This window comes from Festucalex cinctus, chromosome 19, assembly GCF_051991245.1.
Source record: "Festucalex cinctus isolate MCC-2025b chromosome 19, RoL_Fcin_1.0, whole genome shotgun sequence".
Classification (NCBI taxonomy): domain Eukaryota; kingdom Metazoa; phylum Chordata; class Actinopteri; order Syngnathiformes; family Syngnathidae; genus Festucalex; species Festucalex cinctus.
The window spans coordinates 21,177,570-21,195,069 of record NC_135429.1 but is presented as its reverse complement, the minus strand read 5'-3'; the positions used below and the strand labels follow the sequence as shown (position 1 = coordinate 21,195,069).

The 17,500-nt window shown below is 38.3% G+C and overlaps 2 protein-coding genes across 4 annotated transcripts in view; one reads left to right on the top strand and one right to left on the bottom strand.

Annotated features, from left to right (window-relative positions):
• The window catches only part of sf3a3 (splicing factor 3a, subunit 3), a 91,727-nt gene extending 76,687 nt beyond the window's left edge, over window positions 1–15,040 (bottom strand). For 2 of the 3 annotated variants that reach the window (XM_077506245.1, XM_077506247.1), the window contains exons 1-2: window positions 14,747–15,007; window positions 14,581–14,628 (exon numbers count right to left, since the gene is read on the bottom strand). In XM_077506245.1, the coding sequence (XP_077362371.1) occupies window positions 14,581–14,628; window positions 14,747–14,842 (144 nt within the window). In that variant the 5' untranslated portion in view covers window positions 14,843–15,007. Of the gene's footprint in view, window positions 1–14,580; window positions 14,629–14,746 lie in introns of all 3 variants that reach the window. The other variant, XM_077506246.1, reaches the window with a different exon arrangement.
• A 1,347-nt stretch (window positions 15,041–16,387) lies between these two features.
• rpl15 (ribosomal protein L15) overlaps window positions 16,388–17,500 on the top strand; it is a 19,359-nt gene continuing 18,246 nt past the window's right edge. Inside the window, exon 1 of the mRNA XM_077507116.1 lies at window positions 16,388–16,492. The gene's annotated coding sequence lies outside the window, so the exon portion shown is untranslated. The remainder of the gene's footprint in view (window positions 16,493–17,500) is intronic.

Sequence of the window (17,500 nt, the reverse complement as noted above, 5' to 3'; positions counted from 1 at the left end):
CAATGAATAGAACCAATGATCATAGACTAGCCTTAGCCTACAGAAGCATATGCCTCTGTGTTATAAAGTGGGGGAGCGAAAAAAAAAAAAAAAAAAAAAAAAAATCGAAAAAAAAATCGAATCGTGACCCCAAAATCGAAATTTAAATCGAATCGTGGAGTTGGCGAATCGTGACACCCCTAGTATATATATATATATATATATATATATATATATATATATATATATATATATATATATATATATATATATATATATATATATATACACACACACACACACACACACACACACACACACACACACACACACACACACACACACACACACACACACACACACACACACAGAAGGCAGGTGACAGTTCCACTCCTCCAACTGGAGCCCTTGTTTTTTTTAACAATCCTTCGAAAATGTCCAAGGTAAACATCATCTTAGTGACCAATCGCCAGTATTGTGAACACTTTTTTTGGGTGATTCTTTTCAATAAATTGCTGCATGCCACAATGATCATTTCTTAAAGACTACAGACCAATTATTGAAACACTTGTTGACTATACATAACAAAAGAGAAACATAACTAGAGCTGCGAGCAGCTATAAAGGGCCCTCGCAACCCGGGCCACGTTGGGGTATTTGCACGTCCGGGTACTGGCATGTTGGGGTCCTGTCAAATAGGAAACCATCTAAATTTTAAACGTTTTTGCCATGCTTTGTGTTTGTAAAGTTTCATGGAAAGGCCAAAAATGATGCACAATTAACAAAATAAAATCAAAATGGATTGGCATATGGCTATATAGAATACTTTTTGAATATATTAGGCATGCCTGCCAATATTCACACATCTAGCTGAATCATATAATCGGAAAGACTTCATAAAAATGTCTAGAGGGCGCTATTGAAGCATATATTGCAAATTTAATAAGAAATCTCTAAAACATTCATGCTTATGACAAGCCTGATGTGTGTGTAAAGTTTCATGAGTTTTTGCACATGTTTAGACCAAAAAAAAAAAAAGCAGCATTTTACTTGGCAAACAATGCATCGCCATGAAACGGCGTGCGACAAAATAAATAACTTTCGATAACTTTGTATCTTAAACATCTTAAAATGAAGCACACCAAGTTTGAAGACAAGTTTTAAATTTTGTAGGAGGAGTTCGTTAAAATATGACCCCTAAAAAAGGCCACAAAAAATGGCTACAAATCCCAACGTAAATCAAAATGGCGGACTTCCTGTTTGGTTTAGCAGATGGTTCCAAGAGACTTTTTTGTACATCGTGGGCTCTTATGTATGCCTCTAAATTATCATAGCGCTAGGTGAAACGTACAACCGGGAATGCTTCGTTAAAGAGGAGTTTTTTACCTCAAAATGTGATGACCGGCCCCTACGGGACTTCCTGTTGGGTTTAGCACATGGCACCAAGAGACTTTTTTGTACATCGTGGGCTGTTAAATTTGTCTCCAAATTTTCGTAGCTCTAGCTGCTTCGTACAACTGGGAATGCTTCATTAAGAGGGAATTTTTCCCTTTGCAAACTGTGCATGCCACGGCAACAGCGTGCGACGAAATAAAAAGCTTTCAATAACTTTTCATCTTCAACATTTTAAGATGAATCACACCAAGTTTGGAGTTGATCGGATGAACTCTGTAGGAGGAGTTCATTAAAATAAGACCCCTATGAAATGGCCCAAAAAATGGCAACACGTTCCAAAGTAAATCAAAATGGTGGACTTCCTGTTCGGTTTAGCATATGGTTCAAAAAGAGTTTTTTGTACCTTGAGGGCTGTTACATATGTCTTCAAATGTTGGTAACTCTAGGTGAAATGTACAGCCGGGAATGCTTCATTAAATAAGAATTTTGAAACACAAAATTTGATGCCTCGCCTCTGGCGGACTTCCTGTTAGGTTTAGCATATGGCACCAACAGGCTTTTTTGTAGATCATAGTCTGTTACATATGTGCACCAATTTTCGTGGCTCTCAATTAAACGTACCACCGGCAATGCTTTGTTAAGTAAGAATTTTGAAACTGTAAATTTGATGCCCCGCCACCGTCATATAGTATGTCAAAAACTTTAGATTTTTTACCATGATGTTGTCCCAGGTGTTGAGATGGTAGAGGTGGGAATCTTGGGGCACCTCACGATTCGATTGCGATTACGATTCAGAGGCTACGATTCGATTATAAAACGATTATTGATTTCCCCCCCAGGCAGCAGAAAAAAAACAATGTATTTTTGTGCTTTTAATGTTTCGTACATTAGTTACAAAAATAGTACAAAAGTCCTCTCAGGCCTACATAAACTACTATTTCAGTATCAAGTTAACAGTTCAAAACAGTAAATAAAATACTCAAGTCCTCATTCTGTAACAACAGCTTTTAAGTATATTCAGTCTTCAACAGAATAAAACATAGCATTGAGCAAAAATATATTATTTTTATCCACTCAAAAGTGCATTGAGGTATAAATGAAAGACAATGTGAACTACTACTTCAATACAAATGCCTAAAAAAAAAAAAGAAGTGCTTTCCTGCTTTTTAAGTTGTGTAAAGATGAACATGTAAACATTAAAGTTTCTCAGAGGTACAAAAAAAAAAAAACCTCAAGTGCTTTTCTGCTTTTTAACTTGTGTAAACATGAACGTGTAAACATTAAAGGGATCGTTCGGCTTTTTTAACATGAATCTCAATTTGATCCTCACCTCCCGTGTGTGCGATCAGCACTGACTTCTTTCTGACAGCGTTCGGTGACACGCGTTCTGGTTCGACGTTGGACGAGAAGAAAATAAAAAAGAAAATAGTCCAGTAAGCTGGCTGGGGTCTCGGAAATAAAGTGTTTTTCTTCTAAAAACTTTTTGTTTTCAAAAGCGTGATACATTTCCACCACAATACTCTTTTCTGAATAAAGTCAGACGCCATTACCGCCAGCCACTACTTTTCTGTTCGTTCGTTCGTATCACTGCGCGGCGCCCTGTAGAACGCTAACCGACGCACTGCAGCCAGCTAGCTGATACTTCCGCCTGAAGTTGTTTGCCTTTTCGGAGCAGGTCTGATCTCACGAAGAGGTGGGTTGGTCAGCTCAGCCATGCTTGTTGTTGTTTTGAATCTCGAGGCGTGAGTTGTGGATGTGTACTCTCGGTCCGTCCCAAAAAGCGTCCCGAAGACCGCGCGCGCTACTGCGTTTCAGTTCCGCGTACTTTTCGCTCGTTTCGCTTCCCTTGGCATATTTATATAATCGGAATTTGGACGTTTGTGAATCGTTCTCGATTGTTCCACGGCCGAATCGGGAATAATCTAAGAATCGGAAATTTTGCACACCTCTATGAGATGGTACAGCCCAAGTTTGAAGTCAATCGGGTTAACCGTGTAGGAGAAGCGGGCAAAAGTATGACCCCTGTAAATGTGCAAAAATGGGCCAAAATTGGACATTCAAATACTCATACCTCACTTCCTGTCTATTTTAGGGTACACATTTCAAAGAGGTTTGTGTTCATCTGGATGTGCTACAGGTGCCACACAATTTTCGTAGCCATAGGACAATGGTAGCGGGACAGGGATCCGTTAAACCTATGTAGGTGGCGCTACAGAGCCATTTTTCTGTTATCATGTATGGCGACTTTAAAATATCAAATTTTTCGCCAGGCCCGATCTGCGTGTAAAGTTTGGTGAGTTTTCGTTCATGTTTAGTGCCTCAAAAATGTGGTTGTTTGCGGAAAAGAATAATAACAAAGAAAAAGAAGAAGAAGAAGAAGAAGAAGAAGAAGAACTAGAGCTGCGAGCAGCTATAAAGGGCCCTCGCAACCCGGGCCACGTTGGGGTATTTGCACGTCGGGGTACTGGCATGTTGGGGTACTGTCAAATAGGAAACCATCTAAATTGTAAACGTTTTTGCCATGCTTTGTGTTTTTAAAGTTTCATGGAAAGGCCAAAAACGATGCACAATTAACAAAATAAAATCAAAATGGATTGGCATATGTCTATATAGAATGCTTTTTCAATATATTAGGCATGCCTGCCAATATTCACACATCTAGCTGAATCATATAATCGGAAAGACTTCATAAAAATGTCTAGAGGGCGCTATTGAGCCATTTATTACAAATTGCACAACAAATATCTAAATAAAATATTCATGTTCCAGACAGGTCTGGTGTGTGTGCGTTTTGTGAGTTTTCACCCATATTTAGACTCTTAAAAAAGCATTTTTCTTCACAAACAATGCATGGCTACAGCAAAGGCGTGTGACAAAATAAAACTCTAAGACGATCTGATAAGTTCTGTTGAAAATATGACCCCTATAAAAGGCCCCAAAAAATGGCTACAAATACCAAAGTAAATCAAAATGGCAGACTTCCTTTTTGATTCAGCATATGGCTTTAGAAACCTTTTTGTAAGTCTTAGGCTGATAGGTATCCCAATTTTTACAAATCTAGCTGAATCATAAAACACAAAACATTTGCAAAAGCTTCATAAAAATGTCTAGAGGGCGCTATTGAACCATTTATTGCAAATTGAATAAGAAATCTCTAAAATATTCATGCTGATGACAAGCCTGATGTGTGTGTAAAGTTTCATGAGTTTTTGCACATGTTTAGACCAAAAAAAAAAGCAGCATTTTACTTGGCAAACAATGCATCGCCATGACAACAGCGTGCGACGAAATACAAAGCTTTCAATAACTTTTCATCTTCAACATCTTAAGATGAATCACACCAAGTTTGAAGATGATCGGATAAACACTGTAGGAGGAGTTCGTTAAAATAAGGCCCCAATGAAATGGCCAAAAAAATGGCAACACGTTCCAAAATAAATCAAAATGGTGGACTTCCTGTTAGGTTTAGCATATGGTTCAAAAAGAGTTTTTTGTAGGTCATAGTCTGTTACATATGTGTACCAATTTTCATAGCTCTAGATTAAACGTACAACCGGCAATGCCTCGTGAAGTAAGAATTTTTAAACTCTAAATTTGATGCGCCGCCGCCGTCATATAGTATATCAAATAGTTTTCATTTTTCACAATGATGTTGTCCCAGGTGTTGAGATGGTACATCCCAAGTTTGAAGTCAATCGGGTTAACCGTGTAGGAGAAGCGGGCAAAAGTATGACCCCTGTAAATGTGCAAAAATTGGCAAAAATTGGACATTTAAATACTCATACCTCACTTTCTGTCTATTTTAGGGTACACACTTCAAAGAGGTTTTTGTTCATTGGGATGTGCTACAGGTGCCACACAATTTTCATAGCCGTCGGACAATCGTAGCGGGACAGGGATCCGTTTAACCTATGTAGGGGGCGCTAAGGAGCCATTTTTCTGTTATCATGTATGGCGACTTTAAAATATCAAATTTTTCGCCAGGCCTGATGTGCGTGTAAAGTTTGGTGAGTTTTCGGTCACGTTTAGTGTCTCAAAAATGTGATCGTTTGCGGAGAATAATAATAATAAGAATAATAATAATAATAACTAGAGCTGCGAGCAGCTATAAAGGGCCCTCGCAACCCGGGCCACGTTGGGGTACTTGCACGTCGGGGTACTGGCACGTTGGGGTACTGTCAAATAGGACAAGGACCATCTAAAATGTTTTTGACAAGCCTTGTGTGTGCAAAGTTTAATCAAAACGCAAAATATGGTGTGCAATTCCCAAAATAAATTCGAAATGGTGGACTTCCTTTTAGGTTTAGCATACGGCTACAGAATACCTTTTGTAGGTCTTAAGCTAATAGGTATGCCTCCCAGTTTTCATAAATCTTGGTCAAGTCATCTTTAGTTGTGTATCGCTTGAATCATACGATTGGAAATGCTCCATAAAAATGCATAGAGGGCGCTATTGAGCACAACGTTGGGTTACTTGCACGTCAGGGTACTGGCACGTTGGACCATTTAAAATGTTAGTTTTTTCCATGCCTTGTCTGTGCAAAGTTTAATGAAAAAGGCCAAAAATGATGTATAATTCCCAAAATAAAATCAAAATAGCGGACTTCCTCTTTGGTTTGGCAAATGGCTACATAATACTTTTTTGTAGGTCTAACATAATCATACAATCGGAAATGCTTCATAAAAATGTCTAGAGGGCGCTATTTATTGCAAATTGCACAATAAATCTCTGAAAAATTCATGTTCATGACAAGTCTGATGTGTTTGCAAAGTTTCATGAGTTTTCATGTGTATAAAAAAAAAAAAAAGCAGCACTTGACAACTGTTACATGGAACAAGGACCATTTAAAATGTTAGTTTTTTCCATGCCTTGTCTGTGCAAAGTTTAATGAAAAAGGCCAAAAATGATGTATAATTCCCAAAATAAAATCAAAATAGCGGACTTCCTCTTTGGTTTGGCAAATGGCTACATAATACTTTTTTGTAGGTCTAGCATAATCATACAATCGGAAATGCTTCATAAAAATGTCTAGAGGGCGCTATTTATTGCAAATTGCACAATAAATCTCTGAAAATTCATGTTCATGACAAGTCTGATGTGTTTGCAAAGTTTCATGAGTTTTCATGTGTATAAAAAAAAAAAAAAGCAGCACTTGACAAACAATGCAATGCTATGGCAACAGCGTGTTACAAAATAAAAAACTTTCGATTACTTTGCATCTTAAACATCTTAAGATGAAACACACCAAGTTTGAAGACAGTCGGATAAATTTTGTAGGAGGGGTTCGTTAAAATATGACCCCTGAAAAAGGCCACAAAAAATGGCAACAAATCCCATCATAAATCAAAATGGCAGACTTCCTGTTTGGTTTAGCACATGGTTCCAAGAGACTTTTTTGTACATCATGGGCTCTTATGTATGCCTGCAAATTATCATAGCGCTAGGTGAAACGTACAACCGGGAATGCTTCGTTAAAGAGGAGTTTTTTAGCTCAAAATGTGATGCCCGGCCCCTCGGGGACTTCCTGTTGGGTTTAGCACATGGCACCAAGAGACTTTTTTGTACATCCTGGGCTGTTACATATGTCTACAATTTTTCGTCGCTCTAGCTGCTTCGTACAACTGGGAATGCTTCATTAAGAAGGAATTTTTTCCTTTGCAAAAAGTGCATGCCACGACAACAGCGTGTGACGAAATAAAAAACTTTCAATAACTTTTCATTTTCAACATCTTAAGATGAATCACACCAAGTTTGAAGATGATCGGATAAACTCTGTCGGAGGAGTTTGTTAAAATTTGACCCCTATGAAATGGCCAAAAAAAATGGCAACACATTCCAAAGTAAATCAAAATGGCGGACGTCCTGTTAGGTTTAGCATATGGTTCAAAAAGAGTTTTTTGTACCTCGAGGGCTGTTATATACCTCTACAAATGTTGGTAACTCTATGTGAAACGTACAGCCGGGTATGCTTTGTTAAAGAGGAGTTTTTTAGCTCAAAATGTGCTGCCCGGCCCCTGGGGGACTTCCTGTTGGGTTTAGCACAGGGCACCAAGAGACTTTTTTGTACATCTTGGGCTGTTACATATGTCTACAAATTTTCGTAGCTCTAGCTGCTTCGTACAAATGGGAATGCTTCTTTAAGGATATTTTTTTTCCTTTAAAAACAGTGCATGCCATGACAACAGCGTGCGACGAAATACAAAGCTTTCAATAACTTTTCATCTTCAACATCTTAGGATGAATCACACCAAGTTTGAAGATGATCGGATAAACACTGTAGGAGGAGTTCGTTAAAATAAGACCCCAATGAAATGGCCAAAAAAATGGCAACACGTTCCAAAATAAATCAAAATGGTGGACTTCCTGTTAGGTTTAGCATATGGTTCAAAAAGAGTTTTTTGTAGGTCATAGCCTGTTACATATGTGTACCAATTTTCGTAGCTCTAGATTAAAAGTACAACCGGCAATGCTTCGTGACGTAAGAATTTTTAAACTCTAAATTTGATGTGCCGCCGCCGTCATATAGTATATCAAAAACTTTTCATTTTTCACAATGATGTTGTCCCAGGTGTTGAGATGGTACATCCCAAGTTTTTTGTCAATCGGGTTAACCGTGTAGGAGAAGCGGGCAAAAGTATGACCCCTGTAAATGTGCAAAAATGGGCCAAAATTGGACATTTAAATACTCATACCTCACTTTCTGTCTATTTTAGGGTACACACTTCAAAGAGGTTTTTGTTCATTGGGATGTGCTACAGGTGCCACACAATTTTCATAGCCGTCGGACAATCGTAGCGGGACAGGGATCCGTTTAACCTATGTAGGGGGCGCTAAGGAGCCATTTTTCTGTTATCATGTATGGCGACTTTAAAATATCAAATTTTTCGCCAGGCCTGATGTGCGTGTAAAGTTTGGTGAGTTTTCGGTCACGTTTAGTGTCTCAAAAATGTGATCGTTTGCGGAGAAGAATAATAATAAGAATAACTAGAGCTGCGAGCAGCTATAAAGGGCCCTCGCAACCCGTGCCACGTTGGGGTATTTGCACGTCGGGGTACTGGCACGTTAGGGTACTGTTTCATAAGAAACCGTCTAAATTGTAAATGTTTTGCCATGCTTTTTGTGTTTGTTCACATTGCTATGGAATGCTTTGTCGAGGTATTCGGCTGATAGGTATGCCTCCCAATATTCACACATCTTGCTGAATCATATAAAAAAAAAAATTCTTTGCAAACAATGCATCGCTACAGCAAAGGCGTGCCACGTTGGGGTACTTGCACGTCGGGGTACTGGCACGTTGGGGTACTGTCAAATAGGACAAGGACCATCTAAAATGTTTTTGACAAGCCTTGTGTGTGCAAAGTTTAATCAAAACGCAAAATATGGTGCGCAATTCCCAAAATAAATTCAAAATGGCGGACTTCCTTTTAGGTTTAGCATACGGCTACAGAATACTTTTTGTAGGTCTTAAGCTAATAGGTATGCCTCCCAGTTTTCACAAATCTAGGTCAAGTCATCTTTAGTTGTGTATCGCTTGAATCATACAATTGGAAATGCTCCATAAAAATGCATAGAGGGCGCTATTGAGCACAACGTTGGGTTACTTGCACGTCAGGGTACTGGCACGTTGGGGTACTGTTACATGGAACAAGGACCATTTAAAATGTTAGTTTTTTCCATGCCTTGTCTGTGCAAAGTTTAATGAAGAAGGCCAAAAATTATGTATAATTCCCAAAATAAAATCAAAATAGCGGACTTCCTCTTTGGTTTGGCAAATGGCTACATAATACTTTTTTGTAGGTCTAGCATAATCATACAATCGGAAATGCTTCAAAAAAATGTCTAGAGGGCGCTATTTATTGCAAATTGCACAATAAATCTCTGAAAATTCATGTTCATGACAAGTCTGATGTGTTTGCAAAGTTTCATGAGTTTTCACGTGTATAAAAAAAAAAAAAAGCAGCACTTGACAACTGTTACATGGAACAAGGACCATTTAAAATGTTAGTTTTTTCCATGCCTTGTCTGTGCAAAGTTGAATGAAAAAGGCCAAAAATGATGTATAATTCCCAAAATAAAATCAAAATAGCGGACTTCCTCTTTGGTTTGGCAAATGGCTACATAATACTTTTTTGTAGGTCTAGCATAATCATACAATCGGAAATGCTTCATAAAAAGGTCTAGAGGGCGCTATTTATTGCAAATTGCACAATAAATCTCTGAAAATTCATGTTCATGACAAGTCTGATGTGTTTGCAAAGTTCCATGAGTTTTCATGTGTATAAAAAAAAAAAAAGCAGCACTTGACAAACAATGCATTGCTATGGCAACAGCGTGTTACAAAATAAAAAACTTTCGATTACTTTGCATCTTAAACATCTTAAGATGAAACACACCAAGTTTGAAGACAGTCGGATAAATTTTGTAGGAGGGGTTCGTTAAAATATGACCCCTGAAAGTTTTTCCTTGCCCGGTTGGAGGGTTAGATCAGGGGATGTCGCAACTTGTTTGTGGTTAAGTGCTACAGAAGTAAATGTGTCTTAACAACCTCATGATTGAATGTGTTTTCAATTCTCTAGGATGTGATTGGATTGTATCAATTAAATGTTCTTATAACTGATTCAGTGAGTAGTAAAAATAGTGTGTCAAGTATAATGACATGAAATATAAGGAATACAAAAAACAAAACAAGAACCCTCTAAATTACACATTTTGTTCCAGGCTTTATGTGCGTGCATAGTTTGAGTATACACCTAGGTTAAGGCCAGGAGTGTTCAAACCTTTTGCAAAGAGGGCCGGGTATGGTAAGGTGAAAATGTGTGGGGCCTAATCAACCATTTAGTTTAGCCTGACATAATTTTTTACATGCATATGTAAATATATATATGTGGACAAATGTGTACATATGTCTACAAATTTTTGTAGCTCGAGCTGCTTCGTCCAACTGGGAACGCGGCATTAAGAAGGATTTTTTTTTTCCTTTGCCAACAGTGCATGCCACGACAACAGCGTGCGACGAAATAAAAAGCTTTCAATAACTTTTCATCGTCAACATCTTAAGATGAATCACACCAAGTTTGAAGATGATCGGATAAACTCTGTAGGATGAGTTCGTTAAAATAAGACCCCTATGAAATGGCCAAAAAAATGGCAACATGTTCCAAAGTAAATCAAAATGGCAGGTTTAGCATATGGTTCAAAAAGAGTTTTTTGTACCTCGAGGGCTGTTACATATGTCTTCAAATTTTGGTCACTCTAGGTGAAACGTACAGCCGGAAATGCTTCATTAAGTAAAAATTTTGAAATGCAAAATTTGATGCCCTGCCTCTGGCGGACTTCCTGTTAGGTTTAGCATATGGCACCAACAGGCTTTTTTTGTAGATCATAGTCTGTTACATATGTGTACCAATTTTCGTAGCTCTAGATTAAACGTATAACCGGCAATACTTCAGATGAAACATGCCAAAGAATGAAGACAATCTGATAAGTTTTGTAGAAAATATGAGGCCTATAAAAGGCCCCCAAAAAATGGCTACAAATAGCAAAGTAAATCAAAATGCCGGACTTCCTGTTTGGCTTAGCATATGGTTCTAAAAGACTTTTTTGTACATCGTGGGCTCTTATGTATGCCTCCGAATTATCATAGCGCTAGGTGAAAGGTACAACCGGGAATGCTTCGTTAAAGAGGAGTTTTTTTAGCTCAAAAAGTGATGCCCGGCCCTTGCGGGACTTCCTGTTGGGTTTAGCACAAAGCAGCAAGAGACTTTTTTGTACATCGTGGGCTGTTACATATGTCTACAAATTTTCGTAGCTCTAGCTGCTTCGTACAACTGAGAATTCTTCATTAAGAAGAATTTTTTTCCTTTGCAAACAAGTGCATGCCACGACAACAGCGTGCAGCGAAATAAAAAGCTTTCAATAACTTTTCATCTTCAACATCTTAAGATGAATCACACCAAGTTTGAAGATGATCGGATAAACTCTGTAAGAGGAGTTCGTTAAAATAGGACCCCTATGAAATGGCCAAAAAAATGGGAACACGTTCCAAAGTAAATCAAAATGGTGGACTTTCTGTTAGGTTTAGCATATGGTTCAAAAAGAGTTTTTTGTACCTTGAGGGCTGTTACATATGTCTTTAAATTTTGGTAACTCTAGGTGAAACGTACAGCCGGGAATGCTTCATTATCACCTATGGCGACTTTAAAATATCAAATTTTTCGCCAGGCCTGACGTGTGTGTGTAAAGTTTGGTGAGTTTTCGTTCACGTTTAGTGTCTCAAAAATGTGATTGTTTGCGGAAAAGAATAATAACAAATAAAAAGAAGAATAATAAAAATTCCTTGAAAAACAATAGGGACCTCGCAGCGGTCGCTGCTCGGGCCCTAATAATAATAATAAGAAGAAGAATTCCTTCAGGAACAATAGGGACCTCGCAGCGGTCGCTGCTCGGGCCCTAATAAGAATTCCTTCAGGAACAATAGGGACCTCGCAGCGGTCGCTGCTCGGCCCCTAATAAGAATTCCTTCAGGAACAATAGGGACCTCGCAGCGGTCGCTGCTCGGGCCCTAATAAGAATTCCTTCAGGAACAATAGGGACCTCGCAGCGGTCGCTGCTCGGGCCCTAAAAATGCTCACCTTGTCAGTCAGTTAGGTGTCCGAGCGGCTTTTACTTTCTTTCCGCGAGCAGCGGTAGTGTTCCGTAATTAAATTCTTATAAAAATAATCGTTTTAGAACATATATTAATTATAATCAAAACCGAAATGTTTCCAAAAGCTCGCTTTTAATTATGGGGAGAAAATCTGTCTATTATGTTAATAAGAGACAGCTTCCTCACCATGTGCGTCATACCTTTAAGTGTCCGGGCGGCAAGTGTGTCTTTTACTTTCGTTCCACAAGCAGCGGTAGTGTTTCTGTCTAGGAATGTTTTAACAACAAAACAAAACAAAAAAAAAAAAAAGCAAAAAAAAAATCGATTCGGCAATATATCGCGATACTACAGCTCGCAATTCTTGTATCAATTCAATAGGCAGCCGAATCGATTTTTAAACATCCATTTTGGATGGAAAAGTATTCAACAAAACATCTTACTTAGGGTTAGGACTCACACCTTAAGCATGGAAGGATGTTTATTAATGGAGCATTAAGCCTCAATATTTTATTCCAATGCTGTTCAAACATGAAACAGATTACAACCTGTTTGTTAAATACAGTGGCTCACAGTTATAAAGCTGAAGTTTCAGATAAATAATACGTTTTCATACAAACCTTAGAGTGTACATGTACAAGTTTACTGAAAAGTATTTTCTGAATTTAAGTTAAAAAAAAATCTCAACAATCAACATAAATTCATATCGGGATTAATCGGTATCGAATCGCATCGTGACCTATGAATCGTGATACGAATCGAACCGTCAGGCACTAGGCAAGTCACACTCCTAGCATAACGTGTACTGGAGCGCACATGCAGGAAAAACGCAGAAGAGAGTTGAGGCTGTATGAACTGAATGTGAATAATGCCTTTTCACAGAAATCTTACAGTGTACATGCACAAGTTTACTGAATAGTATTTTCTAAATTTGAGTTAAAAAAAATAAAATAAAAAATAAAATATCGCAATAATCGATTTACAAATTCGTATCGGGATTAATCGGCATTGAAGCGAATCATAACCTATGAATCGTGATACGAATCGAACCGTCAGGCACTAGGCAAGTCACACTCCTAGCATAACGTGTACTGGAGCGCACATGCAGGAAAAACGCAGAAGAGAGTTGAGGCTATATGAAATGAATGTTAATAATGCCTTTTCATACAAATCTTACAGTGTACATGCACAAGTTTACTGAATAGTATTTTCTAAATTTGAGTTAAAAAAAAAAAAAAAAAAAAAAAAAAAAATCGAAAAAACCCCCCGCAATAATCGATTTACAAATTCGTATCGGGATTAATCGGCATTGAAGCGAATCATAACCTATGAATCGTGATACGAATCGAATCATCAGGCACTAGGCAATTCACACCCCTATTTCTGTCATTAAATTATGATGGATTTTTTTCAACATTTATGAACCGTAATCTAATAGTCACATGTCAAACCACGATGACTAATAATCGATGTATTGGCACACCCCTAATAGATATGTGTCTATGGAGCGGCCTCGTCATTCACCCCTCTTGTGTCCATGTGTGAACATAGGTATATAATAGATATGTATATAATAGATATCCTCGTCATTCGCCCCTCGGACCATGAGGTGTTCAGATAGTTTTACGTAAATGTATTAACTAACGCCTGACGAATTTGTGCAAAAATTCAAACAATTGGTGATTGATGAAGGCTACATTGCACAGTAAGTTTTTAATTGTAATCTAATTGTAACATGTATTTGTTACATGATTTGATGCATTTTTATGCTTTATAAATCAGGTCTGAATTTTGGTATTAGGGAACGGATTAGGGCATTTACATGGAAAATGCATCTCTACTTGCAAAATTTTGGAGTTCACAACTTTCTTCCAGTACCAATTAATTTCGTATGTAGAGGTACCACTTTATGGAGCTCAGATGTCAGTCCTGTTGAGACTGCTGATTATTTAAATCTTTTAAAGCTGGTCATTTTAAGTATTTTATTTTTTTTATACTGAATAGTTGATGCAGTGTGCCAGAAAGGGTTTCATATTAATTCACTTGAAAAAGTTTTTGGTCTAAAATTAAGATGATTATATGAATGTTGTTTTTTTTTTTCATTTAATATAGCCAATGGCACTCTCCATAAATACATTGCGGGGGGGAAAAAATATTGATGATCAATGTGATCAGTATCGGCCGATCTTACTCATTGATGATCAGTATCGGTATCGGCTGCATAAAACCCTGATCGAGCATCCCTAGTCTCAAAAATGTGATTGTTTGCGGAGAAGAAGAATAACAAAGAAAAACATGAAGAATTCCTTCAGGAACAATAGGGACCACGCAGCTGTCGCTGCTCGGGCCCTAATAATAATAATAATAATAATAATAATAATAATAATAATAAACATGTAGAATTGCTTTCAGCATTCCCACAATAATAAGTATAATCATTCATAATAATAAAGGTTAGAAACAACATATGTGGGAATGCAGAATACGAATAACATGTTATTGCCATCTGGGGTGGGCTCCAGCACCATGCGGAATCGAGGAAAAAGTGAATCAAACAAACTTACATCCAACATGGCTCTTGTCCTATGGTCAGAATTTATCTGTTCCCGCAACTGTTGACACAAGACATTAGCATTAAAATAATAAATCATACTGTCCATTATGTAATGTTTTCGAGTACATGCTAGCTATACAGTAATGCTAATTGTAGCATAATATGGGAACACTCACCGTCGATTTCTTGTGTAATACTTCCTTGGTTTTAGCATCCATTAGCCTCTCCTTTTCTTCATGATAGCGACGTTGCTGCTCTAAAATCGTCTCCATATTTTCTACAGTAGAGTAATGCGCACTCAGGACAGTGTAAAAACAAGATAAAGATAGCACACAAAGCCACGTACTTCGTCCACCAAACGCGGTTGTTATTCACAAGCACACACACGTCGCCCGTTCGCCTCCGTTCTTGTTCTTCTCGCTGCGCTGAATGGCGGTTGGCAAACACCGTTCAGGTGCATTATCGCCGTCTACCGGACCGGCGTATTATTGACAATTCCGAATATCCGGGCATTTCTAATATTTCCACAGGATGTTGGACAATGCCATCCATCCATTTTCTTGACCGCTTATTCATCACAGGGGTCGCGGGGGGTGCTGAAGTCTATCCCAGCTGGCTATGGGCAGTAGGCGGGGGACACCCTGGACCGGTTGCCAGCCAATCGCATGGCATGTTGGGCAATGCAACGCTTCATTTTTGTGGCCTATTGTATTGCATTTGGCTGCAACTAGCATATTAACCAGGTATCTGTATTGTTATAGTAGTCAAACAACATTTTTATCACATTTTCAAATAAAAAATAATCCTCCCAAATCAAATTACAACAATCCAAAACCCAATGCTTTTCGACCCGCAGCGGATTATTAATAGATGGATACAATATTTTCAGGCTTGACAGAAACAAATATGGTGGGATGCTGCATTTTATCTTCAAAATCATGTCCCAGTAAAAATAATAAGTGATCTTGGCATGTCTGACATCCAAGCACTTTGGCTACAAGTGCAAATTCCACACCGCAAACCAAACCCATTCTGATATGCTGTTATTACACGCCACCAACTGCCAGTATTGAGCACTTGAATAAGTTATGTGTATTATGATCCAGAAGGCCACTGATATGAAGCATAAAATGTTTATACTTGCAGACATGAATACTGATTGGTTTTATGATGTTTAATGAAAAATATTTGAGCTTTTACAACGTGTATGTAATCTGAACTACATAGTAAATTGACCTACAAGGATAAAAATTATTCATTGGAATCACCTGTCTTGGAATAGGGGGACACGGAAATCAGGCTGGTGTTCCCCGAAGGCCAGGGTTGATAAACACTGATGTATGTGATCTGATGTTGAACAACTTACTATTAGTAGCTAAATAATTCATCCACAGGTCCAAATGGAGGACAAAACCCCTTCTCTGTGTCTTTATGAAAGATCTCACAGACAATAACCTCTACTCTACCTTTGGTGTCTTTGTTAACCTCAAACCTCGGAGACATACATGTCTTAAAATTCCTGTGCCACCAAACACACGCACTATCCTTGGTTATTCTGCCCCCCCCCCCCTTTCTTTCTTTGCTGTTTGCTGATTCATTGTGCCTTGTGCCTTATATTGTTGTAATATTTCAACTTTTCAAGTTGCCAAATTGTTGTATAATTCATGTTGTTATTGTTGGTTTCAAACTTGCACTATTTTTTATGTGACTTTTGTAATGTTCACTGTTGAAAGTGCACGAAGTGCAATATAGTATTAAAAAAGAAAATCTGAATCTTGTGTTTTTCTGCGGCTCTACACTCCAGTCCAAGCGGTGGCGGTACTGCGCCGAATTACATCCAACAAAGGAAATACGTCACCACTAGCATTTTCAAATTGCATGCTGGGTATTCTTCCCTCTCTTTCCGGCTGATTCGCCATCATGTAAGCAAGTTTTCATGCTGTTCTGTTAAGTACAATCCATCTAAATCTCATGTTATATCTGTGCATCTTTTTATTAGGTGTAATGCATTGTGTCTACGTAAGAATTGTGAACAGGAGGCGGTGATTATTTGCCGACAGAGACTTTCCTTTGTCGATTTAAAACCACATTTGTCGATGTTATTTGATTCGGCATATTACGAGAAAGCGGCGCTGTCAGGATTAAACATTCATCCTTGTACGTTATGCCTGGCTCACACATAAGAGAATCGGGCTATTTTTGTCCCGATATTGCACAAAGTCCGGTGGGCCTCGACCATGGAGGACCAGTTCGTGGGAGGATAAGTCCGCAAACCACCATAATTAATTCCAGTTCGTCGCGTTTGTTGTCTTCCATGGTGTGTCTCGTCGTTTCCAAGTTGTTTCAGTTGTTTGTGTTCCCCGCCCCCACCTTCCGGTTTTGATTAGATCACGTATCACGCGAGAGGTCTCTCACGGAGGACTGGAATCTTGACTAGTGTTGAGATGATAATCTTTGTTTGTGAGGGAGCTGTGATGAGATTATGTGGGCACCTTACACACAATACAACCAAAGACGTTAAATGCCCGATTTTTTATCTTTATATGTGGCATCTGACAAAGATAAAAAAAAAAAAAATGCTTGTTCAATGTTGCTTGTGTTTCATTCCTTTAAGCCGTTTTGGCCAGGAGCAAATTGCCGCGGGATCTTATAACTTTTACCACATAAAAATGCCCGTTTTTTAGAAAAGGTTCTTTGTTCCTTACCATAACCTTCAAACATGGAGGAAAACCTAAAAAACTTTAACGTTAATCAGTCGTTTTTCTATGTATACGAGGCCTGCACAATATACAGTTTAAAGATTGCGATGTGCGCATGCGCGATAGTCACATCGCAGGACGTGCGATGTTTTTATTTATTTTTGAACACACAATCTTTAGTTTTGCTTCATAAAAGCTGGAAATGTGAGAGGTGCTGTCACGTTAGTAGTG